Source organism: Sturnira hondurensis, unplaced genomic scaffold (assembly GCF_014824575.4).
Source record: "Sturnira hondurensis isolate 20B ecotype Veracruz unplaced genomic scaffold, ASM1482457v3 Scaffold0020309, whole genome shotgun sequence".
In the NCBI taxonomy this organism is placed as follows: domain Eukaryota; kingdom Metazoa; phylum Chordata; class Mammalia; order Chiroptera; family Phyllostomidae; genus Sturnira; species Sturnira hondurensis.
The window spans coordinates 989,113-1,005,896 of NW_028092940.1; the positions used below are offsets into that span (position 1 = coordinate 989,113).

At 49.4% G+C, this 16,784-nt stretch overlaps 1 protein-coding gene across 15 annotated transcripts in view; it reads right to left on the reverse strand.

Moving 5' to 3' along the window:
- The window catches only part of KMT2C (lysine methyltransferase 2C), a 163,599-nt gene that overhangs the window by 120,199 nt on the left and 26,616 nt on the right, over positions 1-16,784 (reverse strand). For all 15 annotated transcript variants that reach the window (XR_005064086.1, XM_037029526.1, XM_037029514.1 and 12 more), the window contains exons 3-5: positions 13,608-13,808; positions 10,281-10,429; positions 9,220-9,329 (exon numbers count right to left, since the gene is read on the reverse strand). Coding sequence is in view for 14 of the 15 variants with exons in the window: in XM_037029526.1 (XP_036885421.1) it covers positions 9,220-9,329; positions 10,281-10,429; positions 13,608-13,808 (460 nt within the window). In the remaining variant the exon portion in view is untranslated. The remainder of the gene's footprint in view (positions 1-9,219; positions 9,330-10,280; positions 10,430-13,607; positions 13,809-16,784) is intronic.

Genomic DNA, 16,784 nt, shown 5'->3' on the forward strand with positions numbered 1-16,784 from the left:
CCTTCACACCCACTCCATCTTCCTCCTTCCTTGGGCTCTCGACTTTGTTCAGAAACCCACCGTCCAAATAAGCATTCTCTCTGGCCCAGAGAAGAGCCATAGCCTCATCACGTGGTGGTTGTCCCAACATTCTAATTGTTCCTGGTTTAAAGCAGGGACTTAGGAGGTAATTCTCCGTAATGAGATGTTAGGAGAAATCTGCTCCAGTACAGGAACAGAAGGAAAGGATTTTCTTCACTAAAATCACAGTGAAGAAAAAGTTCCTCTCTTTCCATCTCTGAATGTTACCAGGAGGGTGCGATGTGCAGGGCTCCTGCCAGCACAAGAGCAGCTGGACCAAAGACCGACACGGTGAGGACGCACAAGGTGGAGACCGTGGGGCCTGGCAACCTGGCGCCGGAGCCATCAGCGCCCTGCCACCCTGACTCTTGCCTGCCCAGTGTAAAACACAGCCAACACCAAGGGCAGGTGACCAGGCACGCAGAGGGCAGGGAGTCACAATCCTAACAGAAAATAACCAATTGAAACTGACCTAGAACTGACATACCTGTTACAATTAGCAGAAAAAGATGTTAAAATAGTTAGTTACAAATGTACTCAAGATATCCAAAAGTTAAGCAGTGACATAAAAGATATAAAAAGACTCAATTTAAATGTCATAAAACACATAAGATGAAGATGACATCAAATACGATGAACAGCAGGTCACAAACTGCAGAAGATTATGAACCTGAAGCCATAAAAACAGAAATTACCTAAAATTAAGCACAAAGAGGAAAAAAAAGAATTTTTAAAAGTGTTGGGGGGAAGCATTAGTGAGAAGTAAGATCACTTCAAATGGACTAATATTTGGGTAACCAGGATCCCCATAAGAAAGGAAAGAGAGAAGTAACAGAAAAAATATTTGAAGAAATAACTGTCGAAAACTTTCTACCCACGAGAACTAAAAACTCTCAGATCCAGGGAAACTGATCAAACGGCAAGACCAAGATCCACAAAGAGGACATTTGGGCGTAACAATCACACTGTCCTACACCGGTGACCCGGTATTAAAATCACACAGACAAAAAGACATGCCACACAGAAACGGACTCCCGGAAACAGAACAAACAGCTGCTAGACAGGAACGGGGTGGGGCACTGGTGAGAAGGTGGAGGGCTAGGACGTGTGACGGTCACAGCCGTGAAGCACAGCGCAGGGGCACAGTCGACAGCACTGGGGTAACTTCGGCTGGTGTCAGGCGGGCACCAGACTGACCCACAGGGTCACTCTGTAAGGTCCATAGATGTGCACCCAAAACTAACACAATATTGCCACCTATATCTGAAAAATAAAATAAACTTTTACAAAACACAAGGGAGCAAGGACAAGGGGAAGAAGGCATGTTACACACAGAGGAGCAACAAGAATGCGCCAGGTGATTCGTCGGAAGCAATGCAAGAACACCACAGCTCGGCCTCTGTAAAGCACTGGGGGAAATGCTAACTAGAATTCTGTACCCAGCAAAAATAGCTTTCAGAAATGAAGGTGTTTCAGGAATATGAATGCTAAAGAATCCATCACCTGCAGACCTGCGTTGCCCTCTAGGCAGAGAGAAAATGGTACCAGGTGACATCTGGATCTACACAAAGGAAGGATGAGCACCGAAGTGGTGACCACACAGACAGATACAGTTACTTTACTATTTAAATCTCATTGAGAGGTGTGTGTCTGTTTAATGAAAAATGACAATCATGTGGTGTTTACAACATATGCAAAAATCAAATGCATAAGAGTAGTAATAGCCCATAGTCCAGGAGGGAAAAATGGGAAGAAACAGAAGCCGCTCTTATTGTGCACAAAACTGTACAGTATCTCCTGAAGGGAGATGGTGATATGTGAAAGACGGTGATACATGGAAAGCCGGAAGGAACTGATAAAATAACAGAACAAAGGGTTACAGGTAATGACCCAGCACAGGAGATCCATTGGAAACACAAAAAATGACTCTGTCCAAAAGAACGCGTAGGAGGGAAACAACAGAACAAGATTCACAGGAAAGAGGAAACACTGCAGGATGACTTGCTGATGTTGAATGCGCACAGCCCGAACACTCCAATCAAAAAGCAGAGCCTGCCTGTCAGAGTTTAAAAAGCAAAACCAGTTCCTGCAAGAAATGCGCGCTGAGTGTGAAGACGCAGATCGGTGTGAGTAAAGGGATGGAACAACACACACTACGTTCACACCAGTCAGGAGAAAGCGGGAGTGGACATACTAGCATCGGACAGAGAAGACTTCAGAGGTGAACACAGGACTCTTCCGTTACAGTGCAAACTGCCCTTATCCACATTTCCTCTGGTCAAGTTCTTTTGCATAAGCACAACGGCACTTATCACCGCCTCTCGAGGACGGAGAATAAACCCACTAGTGCTGTACACGAAAGAGTCGGTCCTGCAGACAGAAATAGCCACGTATTAAAATCGGGACAGAATCCCACTTCGGTAACAAGCAACGGGGTTCCGGTACTGGGCCCAAGACTCCCCTCCTCAGAAAGGCCTTGCACAGCTGGCCTCTGGGACAGGGGTCCCAGGAGGGGTCCCGCGGGTCCCCAAGTGGAAGCGCAGCTGTATGTGCCTAGACTGCAGGTGCTGACAATGCGGCTCTCCCGCCAGTACACGGGGTGCCGAGGAGGCTCCAGGAAGACCTGCAGAGTCCCGATGCGTGAGCACTGCACACACGTGGCGGGGGCAGAGGGTGCTCGGCACACCCTCGGGGGCGGGGGTGCCCTTGGAAGCCTGCCCCTGGGCACTCTGCCGGTGCCCTCCCTACTGTGACCCTCCCATCACCTATCCTCCCCATGGCTCAGCAGCAGCCTCGGACCCAGCCTCGATGGGGAGTCCCGGGGGCCTTCCTGCGCGCCCCTGCTCTGGGGACTGTCCTGTGGACCCCAGCATGGACACTGTGAGTATGGCCCTTCCCCCTGCAGGGGAATGTGAAGAATACATACATGGATAGCATTTTTCATACTGACATGATAAATCACTAGGATTATATTAAAAATAAAACAGTATTAGACAACATTTTTTATACAGCACCTACTTATAAATCACCTTCCATGAAGATGAAGACCAATATTTTCAATCTTATTTAAACCTACTTTCAGTAGGGGAATGAAGTGTAGAGAGACTTGTACTGTATACTGTTTTTAACGAAAATTACACTTACATTACACTGCTTATTCACATTCTCAGTGTATGCTGCCATCTTATTATAGAAGAGCTATTTCTGTTCTTTCGCAGTCTATGAAAAGAAACCAAAATATAAAAAAACTTACAACTCTTCTCACAGAACTTAGTTGGCTTTCACACAAAGAGACCTGGTACGAAACCAGCATAATGCAATGGAATTTCAATGCAGGTTTGTGGTGGGGGGACAGGGTAGAGAAAAATGCAAGAAAGTATCAATTCTAAGGAAGATGATACAAACAGTTTTTATGTCTTATTTATACAGTAAGACACATTTGATCCAGAATGAGTTAAAAGAACACAAATTTGCGAAGGTGGATGAGCCGATTCTTCTGGGAAGGTCACAGAGGGGAGTGCAGGGAAGGGGGGGGTAAGAAGTGACCAAATGCCTGCGGCCTGCAGGGCTGCACTGTCCCCTTGGTGACACTCAAGCCAGCTAGGGTCCCAAGATGTTGGTAGCACCCCAGGGCTCCAAAGAGGAAGTTAAGAGAGAAATGCCATTACTTTCCTGAAACACAGGTTTGCAGTTCAGCATACTGTTCCAAAGACCAAAAGATAAATAATGGTCCCCCCGGAAAACCTAAACAGCAGTCTGAGAGATCCCAGAAGCACTGAACTGCCTGATACAGAACGCCATTTAACACTTAAGGAAATTATATTAAGTATACTAACTTCAGAAGAGGAGCCATACTAGTCGTTAAGCCAGGATTTCTCGACCTCAGGGTTCTGGGCACTCCGAGTGAAGCAGTCCACTCCTCGCGCGGGAGGCTGTGCGGAGCACCGCGGACCCCCGCAGCAGCCACCAGGTGGCAGCAGCACCTTCCTCTCCCTGCGCGCGCACGCACGCCTGCAGCACCGCCCTTCCCTTCGTTGGCTTGGGCCAGGGCAGTGCACATTCAGCCACCAGTGACTGTGTTCCAGGTGCTCTGCTAGGTGTAGGGGTGAAACCGTGTAAGCCCAAAGAGGCATTATCCGTGCCCCAACAGCCCCAGAGGGAGGGCCACAGAAATAAAGACGCACACCAGCAGTGCACACTCACACCTGCTGTGGGTAAGGGGTGTGAAGGAGAGAGCCGCGTGCTCGGGGGAGGAGGTCTGACGAGGATGCCAGCTCAGGTGCTTCTCAGAAGAGAGTGCGCAGTCACACAGTTGGGGGAGCACCGCAGCCCCTCCCTCGGAGCTCTGGGCCTTGTTCCTGTCCTTCTGAGACTGAACAGCTCTGCCTTGAACGGCTATCCGGTGTTTTAAAGGGTGGGGGTCCTAACAGAATTACGGAGATCTAAGAAGGAAGTAGTGCACCATCACCACAACCACTGTTCAATCCCAACCAAAATTATCAAAATTTAGCTAGTCAATTTTCACTTTCTGTAACCAGAAAGTACTTCTTTCTCTTTACAAACTGGGTTTACAAGCACACTAAAACTTTAAGAAATATTTTAGACAAACCAGGAAATTCCTTGTCCAAAATTTTTTAGGACAAATGCTAAGAATATTTTTTCACTGCTTTTTAAAAATAAACATTCATGGTTTATGGCAATAAAATACAGATAGAAATAAGCCCAAATATCCATTTTTAAAACGCTCAACCTGGGTACACTTCCTTGAAAAGTCATTGCGTTCTCACTGTTGTCGCATTTACCATGCAGAGACAGGCGAAGAACCACAACACACCCAGCCACGTGTGATGACAATGAAAGTCGACCACTTGGAACATCTGCCCTCTGCAGTGGATTCCGAGTTCAACAGCACTTTGACACCCCGCCCCAGGGAACCTTCCGAGACACGAGAGACCTTCACTGTCACCGGTCCCACCCCATCCCCACCCCATCACGTATTTTGTGGAAATTTACTGCTTCAGAGGTTGTGGGGGGACAATCAGAAATTTATGAACTTGTAGAAAAGGAAGCACACTGGGAAGTGACCTCCCTCGGTACTTTGGACCCTCGACTTCTTACTTGTAACTACTAACGACTCTGCAAAGGGTCTTCAGTGCCCTTACACCACACAAACCTCTGGAGGAACGACAAAGCGAGATCTGTCGGAACGGCCCTGCTCCTCCAGCGAGAGGAGAGAAGCCAGATGACGAAGTAAATATATACACCATGTCGGACGGCAGTCCACGCAAAGGAGAAAAGACAAAGCAGGGTGTTATGGGAAGAGCAGGCACCTGAAATTTTCAAGAGGGAGCCCAGCAAAGTCCTCACTAAAGGCAAGAAACTTGAGTAAGTCCCCACAGGAAACGAGGGAGCAGGCCACACGTACACCCTAGAACATTCAGCTAAGAGGAGGAGGCCCTGCAAAGGCCCAAGGTGGGCCGATGCCTGGTGCACTTGAGTAAGACCACAGGGGTCCGTGTGGCTGCGGGAAGCAGACGAGGGGAGAGGGACACCAGATGATATCTGGAACGTCCTCCTGGGGGTGGGGGTAGGATGGCAGAGCCTTGTCCGTTCATCAGGACTGGCTTCTACCCTCTGAATGAAGTGGGCAGTCACCGAAGAATGTCAGGGGAAAGGAGCCACGTGACTGCCTTGTGCTAGTCATTCGGTCGGCCAAAAAGACCGCAAGACGGCTCTAGTAGCACTGAGTTGTCTTTAACTGTATTCCAAACAATCCTGTTAGATTATATTGTGACAGCTGTCACACCAGCATGCAGTTAAGAAAAAACGTATCAAAATTGGTGAATTTCTGTGTAGGCATTTTAATACTGAAAATGGAAGAAAATAAGCAACATTTTGGCATATTGTGCTTTATTTTTTTAATTTTTAAAAAATTTTCATTTACTTTTACAGAGAGGGGAAAGGAAGGAGAAAGAAAGAGAGGAAAAACATCCATGTGTGGTTGCCTCTTATGTGGCCCCCACTGAGGACCAGGCCCACAACCCAGGCCTGTGTCCTGATTGGGAATCGAACCAGTGACCCTTTGATTTGCAGCCCGCGCTCAGCCCACTGAGCTACACCAGCCAGGACTGTGCTTTATTATTTAAAGAAAGGTAAAAATACAATGGAAATGCAAGACAAGATTTGCAGTGTATGGAGAAGGTGCGGTGACTGGTCAAGCATGTGGAAAGTGGTTTGCGAAGTTTTGTGCTGGAGCTTTCCCACTAAACGTGCTCCATGGTCGGCAGACCAGCTGGAGTGGATAGTGACCAAACCCAGGTACTGAGGGCAATCAGCATTATACCCCGTGAGTGAAAGCCGGCGTGCTCAACCTACCCAAGTCAGTAAGTTGTTGGTGAAAATGAAAATGTACCTTTATCCGTGCCAGCCTGGACTCCCGTGGACCATTTTACTGTGGATGAAAAGCTAACTCGATCTCCGTTTGTTGTGCGCCATCGGGCTGGCTCCTGACCTCTCAGTGAGTCCCCATCTCTCTGAGCACGTCCTTATTTCCTGGAGCCTTACTTCCCTGCACCAGGAACCACTCTACTTCTTAAGGAGAACAGTGGTGAAAAGCCAAGGTCTAGGCCCTAGGTATGCTCACCGCTCCCGGGGCCCCGGCTTCCAGAGCTAAGGAACAAATGTACGCATGCCAGCTCACGCGTACACACATCTGTAGCTCAGGATCTGTCTGCGTAAATGGTAAAAAACGTGAGTTTACATGAACCCCTCTGATTCCACTCCAACGCCACAAAATTCATATTAGCCTTTCCTCACTAGTAGCTCCTTTCTCCAACAGTGGAAAACCTAGCTCTCGTGATCTACCATCCATTTACTGATTTGTTCACTACGATACGTACATAAAGCAGTTTCAGAAGTACTGACCCACGCCCCTGCCAGAAACTCATGCACTCACTGTGTGACAGCAGGTGCGTCGGGTTCCTTCCGTCTACAGCTTTATGGGTAACCGGTCAAGATACTGGTTTTCATTTACTTAGGTTCGCTCTTTTCCTCCCCATCCCTCTAAGTGTGAGTTTCCCTATTCCTTTCTGTCCCCTTACCCTGGACAGTTGTAACTGCTTATTTGGAACAGCTGGCAGAGCTGTCCATCACTGTGTTTTTTCAGATGCACCACAGTCCACTGCATGAACCATACCATAGTTTACTTGACCATTCTCTTGTGTTTTTAGTCAGTTAGGTCATTTCAGTATTTTGCAACTTTTAACAGCCTGAGTATTCTGTACTGTTGCAGGTGTATTTTCAGCACAGATTCCAAGAAAGGCCCCAAGATAAGTGCATATGTAGCTTGTTACATATCATCAAACTTCCCCACGAAAACTCTGTACCAATCTGCATTCCCACCAGCAAAGTGTAAGCACACCCATTCTCCACAGCCTCCTCATCAATTTTTTTTTTTATGTTTAGACTTTTGTCAATGAGACAACCCCCTTTTTTCTTAGTGGAGAACAAGTTTTAAAACTGCTAGCTAAGTGGTCTACCCTGTGCCCATGCAATAATGGAGAAAAACAAAACAAACAACACCGAAGAAAGGGTGACAGAAAGCCGACACACCCTGCTCTGACCGACCGCTGTACTGGAGGCCAGGCAGATTCCCCTGACAAAGCCACCCCTGGCTCCCTCTCGTCTCCTCGCCACGCACTCCCAGCGTGTGCCTGCGTTCCGAGTGCTTGGGCCCACTCCACACTAATGCGGAGATGAAGTGAGCAGGACTGCAAGCGTCCCATGGCCCCAATTCCTCTGTGGGGGCCAGGGCAAAGCCTTGACCTCCACAGTCCATTTAAATATTATTCAGCATGCACGTAAAGAACAAGAACGGTACCTTCTGTCCAAGATGGACAGGGATGGGTGAGCTTCCCTTTAACTGCCCTGGTAACAAACAGAGCCAGGAACCATACGTGCGCACACTCAGGTACACGCACGGGTCTGTATTCCCATATCTGTGTACATGTTGGGAAGTTCGCACTGACCGCTTCAACTCCAACCCAACACCACGAAGCTCAGGTTCAGACTTCATTCACCGCCTCTCCCATCACGCAGCCTTTACTGCGCTTCACAGAGTTTCCCATGACTGAAGGCAAGACCCTCCACCAGCAAGACACGGCTCCCTCCATTGGGCGCTGGCTTTAACGCGCGGACTGGGACGAAGCCCACAACTGCCTCTGAGATGTGCCTGTGCTTTTCAACATCATAAAGTGACCCCCAACCGCTTCCCAGTCAGTTCAGAGGAAAAAATCACTCTCACGGACCCATCCTACTCCCGATCTGGCCACCTAAATATGTTAGACCGTGGACTTTCCCATCAGGCACCACATCGCTCACGCCCTGGTAACACAAGCACTTAAGTGTAACGCCGCGTTTCCAAAGCAAGCATTCTTCCACCGCTGACACCGAGGTGAGGAGCTCATCCACGTGAAAGACGTCATTTTGATAATCTGAGTAAAGCTAATGTTACGACTGAATAACTACTTGAATCCAAGTCCTTGTCTCAACCACACTTTTGGAAGCTTTAACTACGTCCCATCCATCAAAGACCACGTGTAACTTCTTCTCCGGCCGGAATGCCCATCTCCAACACCCCGTGGAAGGGTGGCCTCACCGCAGGCTGAGGACAGCAGACCGGGGACAAACGGTCACGGGGACAGTGCCAAAGGGATGAACTGAACTGCCAACTGAGCTGAAAAGGAACGTTTTAATCAGTTTTTAGAATATCAGACGGAACTGGCCCGCTGTGGGCTAGATGACTGTCGGGTCTTCTCTCTCAGGGGAGGTCTTCGTCAAGTGCCTGTGTCTTAAAAAGTGACCACGTGGATGGATACCTAGAGCTAGTAACTCTAATTCCTAAACATTTTAATTTCTCGTTCAAACAAAATATTTCTTTTAAAAAGTTACATTCACTCCATCCCTTAACATACTATGTTCTAGTGGTATGAACAAACAACTCTAGAATAGCAATTAATAATTTCCTATTTTGAGGGGTTTTACATTACGGAAATTATTATTAAATAATTATTTACTGAAATAATTCTCCTAAGTGAGGCTTTCTGCGGACTAGCACAAATGTTACACAGCTGGACTTGAACGTCTGCCCCTTCTACTTACTTCTGTGCTCCCTGAGACGACAGCTTTGTCCACGCTCACAGACAAGGGTTCTTCCGTCCGGCCCACTCGCAGCGACCACTCCACGCAGCGGTGATGAGCCCAACACGTGCCTAAGGTGGTCAGAGCAGAAGGAGATGAGTGACATTAACCGCGCACAAACGTTAGTACAGGCGCAAAAGGCCTGCCCACTCCACGGTGTGAAATACACGGTGTGGTGCAGCGCCACCTGGGGACCTGTCCGAACCACAGCTCTCGGGTCACAGCCAGAACCCACCAAACGAGACTCTGGTGCCAGAAACTCCTCTTAACAAGCCCCCCCCCACCCCGCTGGTGATTCTCAGGAGCTCAAAAGAAGAATCATCACTGAATTATTAGTAATTATCTCTCCAACAAAAAATTTATTTTTAGTCATTTTACTTAAATATTACTACAAGGCCTTTTATTTGGAATCTTACACATAACACACTACTTTCCTGGTGGACATCACGTCACACTTCATTTGGGATGTAGAGCATGTGGCACACAAGCTGCAGCCCACCCCTCTGTCCTGCCCCGCCCACCACGTGTGCCACGCCGGTCACTGACAACGGCTCAGCCGAGACGCCCTCCGTCACAGTGCGCCTGAGCCACCGTCTGTGGACCGGAAACCCCGACAGCACCTCAGGGGGGTGCGATGCTCCTCTGTCCTAATGGGGCGCCCACAAGGCTAAGAACTACTGTCCCTCCCCTTACAGTCCGGCAGAGAGACCCAGAATGCTGTGTGCCCCAGGTTTGCACAGACCCCTTCCAAATGTCATCTCTCCTCGACTATCGGGTCACCATGGCTTTGCCGCTAACACAAAAGTATTCACAAGATTTAAAAAGGATCTGGCCCAGGGTTAGCCCTGGCAGGGGAGAAAGAGACGGTTTACTTTCCCGGAGCGTGCCCACGTACCGATGACAGTCTCTGCACTGCGACCGTGACCACCCCCAACGAAGGGCACTCACTAGGAAGCGGTCATTTCGGGCACGCTGAAGTGCTCGCAGAACCAACGGGTGCCTAGGTCGCGGCCGGCTCATACCTGTGGGGCCAAATAAGGCTTGGACGTCAGCGGTGTCTGGCAGGCCAACCAGACTGAGCTCGTCCCAGACTCTGGCAGCCTGACCATCGGAAGCGGTCTGCGTGCTCACACTCACGTAAGCCACTGCGTTCTGCGGAGGAGGCCGCTCTCTGGGGAAAACGGAATGAAGGGATGTTAAGTGAGAATGACAGAAAGTGTTCCACTTTGTAGCAACCTGAATATAGCAATATAGCCAGATTTATTTTATTAGGCATAAACTGTTGTAAAACAACTTCAGAACACGTCTATTATTATTCACAGTGTAATCTGAAATTAGATGACTACACTGTATCACGTAAGCAGCTAGAAACATCTCCAAATCTGTAAACAGTGTAAAAATTACAGTTGTAAATTTATTTTGGCGTTCTAGATATTTTTATAAAAACTAGCACTCTAATATTCTAATCAGAATCCATATTTTCCCATATAAAACAAATATTCTCTTTGGCCTCACTTAAATGCTTATAAGACCTAACGTGATCAAATCAGAAATTTAAATTTGCTTTTTCGTAAGTGGGGACCACCACATGGAGCCGAGCTGGCAGTCCATCTGCCGTAAAGGGAGGCGCTCCCCCGGGGAAACGAGGCCCCACTGCGGGTGAAGAGGGGGCAGGGGGAGCCAAGCGGGTCAGCTGGGCTTTCTCGCAGTCCCCAACCAACCCCGACAGCTGGGGCGTGGCAGGACGTGGCAGGCACTCTTCACCGAGACCATCCATCTCAATTGGAACCGAGGAAGAAACAGAAACCTACCGGTGGCCTGGGACCAGGGGTCATGGAGCAGCAGAGACCGCAGTACCCAGGGACACTGGGAAAGGCTGCAACGTATGGGGGATCGCGGGCCTTCGCGGGCCTTCGAGGCCCGCAAACCTGGGACGTTAACACGGAGGCTCCGTGAACAGGGACTGCCACTGCACCCAAGCATGAAATACGGGGACCTGGGTGACTGGCAGCACAGCTTTAATCTTCCTCTGACACCACGAGGTCTAATCTGCCCCAACTCCCCGTCAGATCACTACTGAGTACGGCGCATAACGCGCTGCACGCCTGTCTGCGGGACACTCAGCACGACCCCTCTGAGACACCGGCACGACGGCCGGGACACGGAGCCGCTTCACACCTAGAGTCGCTGAGACAGAGACAGCATGGACACACTCAGTGAGCACATCTAAATATCAAACCACCAGAAAGAACCAATGTTTTTATGTTCCGCATTAGACACGTATGGACCTAACTTTTTGAGAACGTTTAGTATGCTATGCTAATTCTAAGTTCTTTTTTATGAATATCCGCAGGAGACGGAGAACAAACCCTTTCCTATAAATATAATCTCCATCCCTACAAATAACCCCTTCACTGTTAATCGTTGGTATTTTACTGGGAGAGGACCAACAGTACATCCACAAAGACTAATGCGTCGCTTTAACCTATTTCCCATGCGCCAGCACGTGATGGGGCGGGCGCAGAGACCAGTGGGGTGGCCAACCAGCCCGCTGCGAACCAGCTCCTGGTGGGCAGCTTACTTAAAGCCCCCCAGGCCCTGCGGCCTGCCGGTCTGCACACGACACAACAGGAAACCACGGGCGCCCACCCTGACGAGGACAGCAGCCCGACCTGGGAAGAAACATGGAGGGAAGCTGAAAGGCAAGCCTTCACCGGGCGAAGTCTAAAACGAGAGGAAAGGACAAGTGAATCCTTCATGATGGATTCTTGTACTTAGCAAACCTGAAAGGAAAACTATTTAAACCTCCCTTAGAAGTTATTTAAAAAAATACCTAGCTGTTTATCTGGTTTATAGTCCATCAGTGACATATTCTGTAAATATTTAGAATCATTACCAAGCTAAACTAATCGTTTACCCCTAAACAGTCTCCAAATTTTATAAATGCGCTTTAGTCCTTAGGTCCATTAACTGGCTTTTATCATTACTTAATAACATGGTAAACACTTAGTGTGTGTAAAGGCTTTTGTAAACAAAGGCTATTTTTACATAATTATCTTCTTTACTCATAGATTTTCACTAAAAATTAACTTATAAAATAAGTACATGAAGGCCAAGTGTACTTCCCGGAGCAGGTGCTTACATAATTGCCATTTTCGAAGAAGATCAGGAATATACAAGACACAACCCAGTCCGGTCCACAACTGTGCTAATTATCGACGGACACGGAAAGTTGGCTGACTTCACCGAACTCTGTGAGGAGGAGGCCACTCACTTTGTCGACAGGGAAAGCTTGTGCCCAGGACCTAGCTGTGGCCTCTGTAATAGCAACACTCCAGATACGTACTTCTAGACTCCCTTAAACTGGTCCACCTTAACTTCTTTCAGAAGACCCTCTCCCGTGACCGTGACCGTGACCGCCTCACTTCCTGCTCCAGGTCCTCGGGGCCCTGGCGGCAGGCCCCAGGCAGGCCGCCCCAGCCAGCACAGCACAGCAACGCCTCAGTGCTCGTCCTGGACCCGCGCCAGAGAACCACTTGCACGGTTACATCACCGCCCTCCCGGGGCAGCCTTCCAAGCAAATTAATTTTACACTTCTTAGTGGACCTCAGAAAATTCTACTCCCTCCACTCCCAAAGCCGGTCCACAGATCAAGATGGCCTTGAACCAAAACTCCACACAGATGAGAAGATGTTTAAAACTTGGGAAGCAAACATATTTGAAAAGAGTTTGGGGAACTATATTGACCATGGATATAAACACAAATACATAGTTATGCAAGTTCCTAAGTCAATTATCGTTTCATTAAAGAAGAGAACCTTATTTCACGTTGGAAAGGCCACCCGCGGCATGTAACTGTTACCTAGAGAGAAAGCGGGACGACCTGGGCTGTGTACGGGTCTGCGAGTCAGTCCAGTGTGTCCTGGACCACATGCAGAAGCCAGTGGCCCGGGAAGGCCCCGCGAGCGAGAAAGGCCACGCCGTGGCTCTGCTCTCTGCGGCTCCACTCCTGCCACCTGCCGACGTGCACCCAGAGAGGGGATAGGCTCCGCCCGCCCGCTTCACCTACTTTCCATGGGTGTTAGGTCCTTGAAGTTTGCTTCTGAAGTTAACTTTTGTGATCACACTGATTTTGTTAGTACACAATGAAGATAACAGACTTTTAAAAAAATACAAAAGACATTTTGAGAAAGGGAGCATTGGCTGGGTTAATGGTGAGTCATAAAGCATCCTGTGAGCGTTGAAAACGTGAGAAACTTTCAGTAACAACACCATTTCTAGAGTCACAAACAATGCAGACATTTTACGGTCTTACGGCGTCCCAAGCGGTTCAATCGGAAAGTGCTTACTTTCTCTGTCCTCTCTGCTTTCGTGGCACCGAGTTCTGTGTTTTCTCGCAGGTCCCATTGCTGTTGTCGTCACCGTCCCTCTTGCCGGAAGGCTGGTTTCTCCACGGCCAGGCCAGGCCAGGGGTCACTCGGAACTGCTCCAGGTCCCCCTGTCCCAGGGAGCTCTTCTCACCGCAGTAACAGAAAGCGCAGAGCTGTTCACTGGGAGAAGTAAGGAAGGGAGACAGAGGCAGAAGGCAGTTTTATTTAACGTTTTAAAGTGACAACTATAGACACAGGCACTTTAAAATTAGTGTTTTCAGCATAAGCTAAGCTTTTTAATGTCTACAGCATAAAAACAAAACAATTATACATTTACAATTCTTCTTTTCCACAGCATGATTTTTTTTAAAAGTACTAACCATACCAAAATCAACAAACTACAGCCTGTATCTGGGAACATGATTGTCTTTTAAATCTGATTCAAGAAATTCAAAGTACTGAAAAACAATGAGGAAAGTAAAGCTAAGATTGGGGAAGAGGGCGGGTTCGACACCCAGTCACGCCCCAGTCACGCACCAGCTCCGTAAGACAGGTGGTGACAGTCTGATCTCACCACCTCAGGGACCGCTCTGTGTGCATAACGCGTTACCGCGCACACAGCCACGTGCAGTGGGATAAAACACACGTGTGGAGTGGGTGCTGGAGGCAGCGGAAGGGGGTGACAGGAGTGGGGAAGGGGCGGAGAGCGGAGAAGCTGGTTCGGAGGGTGCACAGCAACCTGCGGGAGACAGACGGCAAGCCCCCGTGTAGACTGGGGACGTGGGTCAATGACAACGCATCCAACGGCGCACCCTCTGTGACATACAGCACACCAAACAGCACACCAATGCACAGTGCGAACAAGCAGGGAAACTGAGGCAGGAGAAGGTTGGCAATGGGAACTCTGTACCATCAGCTCGATGTTTCTGTAAACCAAAAACTGTTCTAAACAACCAAATCTATTAGCATCTTAAAAGAAACTATGTTTAAAAGTTAAAGGACAAAAATAATATAAAGTTATGGAATACATACCTAATGAAGGACCTTAGAAAAACACATCTAACAACCGACACGTGCGCTGCCACCACCGCCCACATCTCCCTCCGCAGGTGTCGTGGCCCCACCACCACCTCTGCTGTCCCCACCCCGTGAACTGGCCTGGTGTCCTGCATTAACAGGTGGTAGGAATAATCTATAATCTCTGTAGGTGTTCTTTTTAATTTGGAGATCTAATCTAACTGGGTTTATTAAGTGATTCATGCATTGGGCAGCATCCCACAGAGCAACTAGGAGGGGGCTCTTGGGAGTTTTTCAAACTTAAGTTAAACCCAGATTGGGTCTCTCTCAACTAATTTCCTTTTTCTGTGAAAGTAGCCTGTTTACATTTTTCCAGTATTTCCTATTTCAATGTAATGATGAATGTGTTGCCTACTGATACACACACACAATTAAATGAGGTCTACTTTTAGAAAAGTCAAGTCAGACAGGAAGACTTTTATCCTGTACCAGCGCCGTGAGTCCCACAGCTCTCTGGTCTGTGACCTCTGAGCCCCGCACTCCCACCCCCCTGCGCACGCCCCGAGGCTGGCTTCCTTCTTTCCCTGCAGATGTCAGCTGTGCGTGGCAAGGACCAGCTACTGCTGGCCTTGCCAAACAACATTTTAAAGTATTGATGAAAAATATCTTAATGTACCACTGCGTATCCAAAACCACCACCCATGTGTGAAGGTGTGGTATTTAACAGGGAACAACAGAAGACTATTCCCAGCCTTGTCAGACCTCTGGAGAAGCACTCACACTACCGAAGCCTCAGGAAAGGCGGGCAGAGATGCAGGAGGAAGGGCAGTGCAGCATCTCGGGTGACTTGGTACCCCTGCGGGGGCGGGGCGCACAGAGGGACCTCTGGTTCCACTTTGGAGGTAGAAAGCAGCAGAGCACCGCTCCCTCCCTTGCCACCAGAACTCTCCGAACAACGGAGAGACTCCCTTTCCTGAATCGAAGGCGGGTGGGTGGCAGAAGTCTCAGGGCCACCCATCCCCTGCCTGGAGGACAGGCACCGCTTCACCTGAAGAGGACACCCATACCACACAAGTGAGACAGGAGAAAGTCAGCAGAAAAGGTCAGAAATTCCTGGGGGCCACGTGTGAGACAGTGTGCGAACAGCAGACAGCCACGGCCCGCAGCACAGGGGCACCTGTCCAAGGACCTCCCAGGGCACATGCACAAGGGGAGGGGCCTGAGGACACCAGGACCCAGCCACACCGTCCCCCACTGTTCCTGGGGGACAAAAGCCTTAGGCTGGGAGCCGGGGGTGGGGGTGGGGAGGAGAGACTGCCATGCTGCAGTAGCAGTGGCCACCTGCGGTAGTGGACACACTGGGGGTCGGGGGACCCTGACCCCTGGGTGGGGAGCAAGACTGTGTATGTCCTGGCCCAGACCACTGCTGGTCCCCCTCAGCGGAGGGCCACGGCAGGACCACTGAGAACTCCGGGGTCGCAAGGGCGGGAGCCCCGGTAGGAGCCAGTGAAGACAGGACAAGGAGGGAGGGAGGCAAACCAAGGCGAAGAGGCATTTCAAGGAGGTGGGAACTGTTACTGGTGCGTGATTTCGGAGTCTTCCTCGGGGCTTTCAGATAAAGTCAAAATGCAAAAGATTTCAAAGCTGAACTATACACATCTAGGTTGTAAAGTCCTGTTTCTCGCCCCCCCCCCCTTTTTGAGAGAGAGAAAGGGGAAAGGAGGCAGAGAGAGAGAAACATCGATTGGTTGCCTCTACATATGTGCCCTGACCAGGGACCGGGCCTGCAACCCAGGCCTGTGCCCGACCGGGAATCGAACCCCGACCCCGGGAATCGAACCCCGACCATCTGGTTCGCAGGCCCGCGCTCAATCCACTGAGCCACACCAGACAGGGCCTGTTTCTTTTTTAAAGACTAAAGACAGAATAAGTCCCAGGGGAAAAGGGTGTACAGGTTAACTATCACGATGCCCCTAAAGACAAGCGCTCAGTNAGAGAAAGGGGAAAGGAGGCAGAGAGAGAGAAACATCGATTGGTTGCCTCTGCATATGTGCCCTGACCAGGGACCGGGCCTGCAACCCAGGCCTGTGCCCGACCGGGAATCAAACCCCGACCCCGGGAATCGAACCCCGACCATCT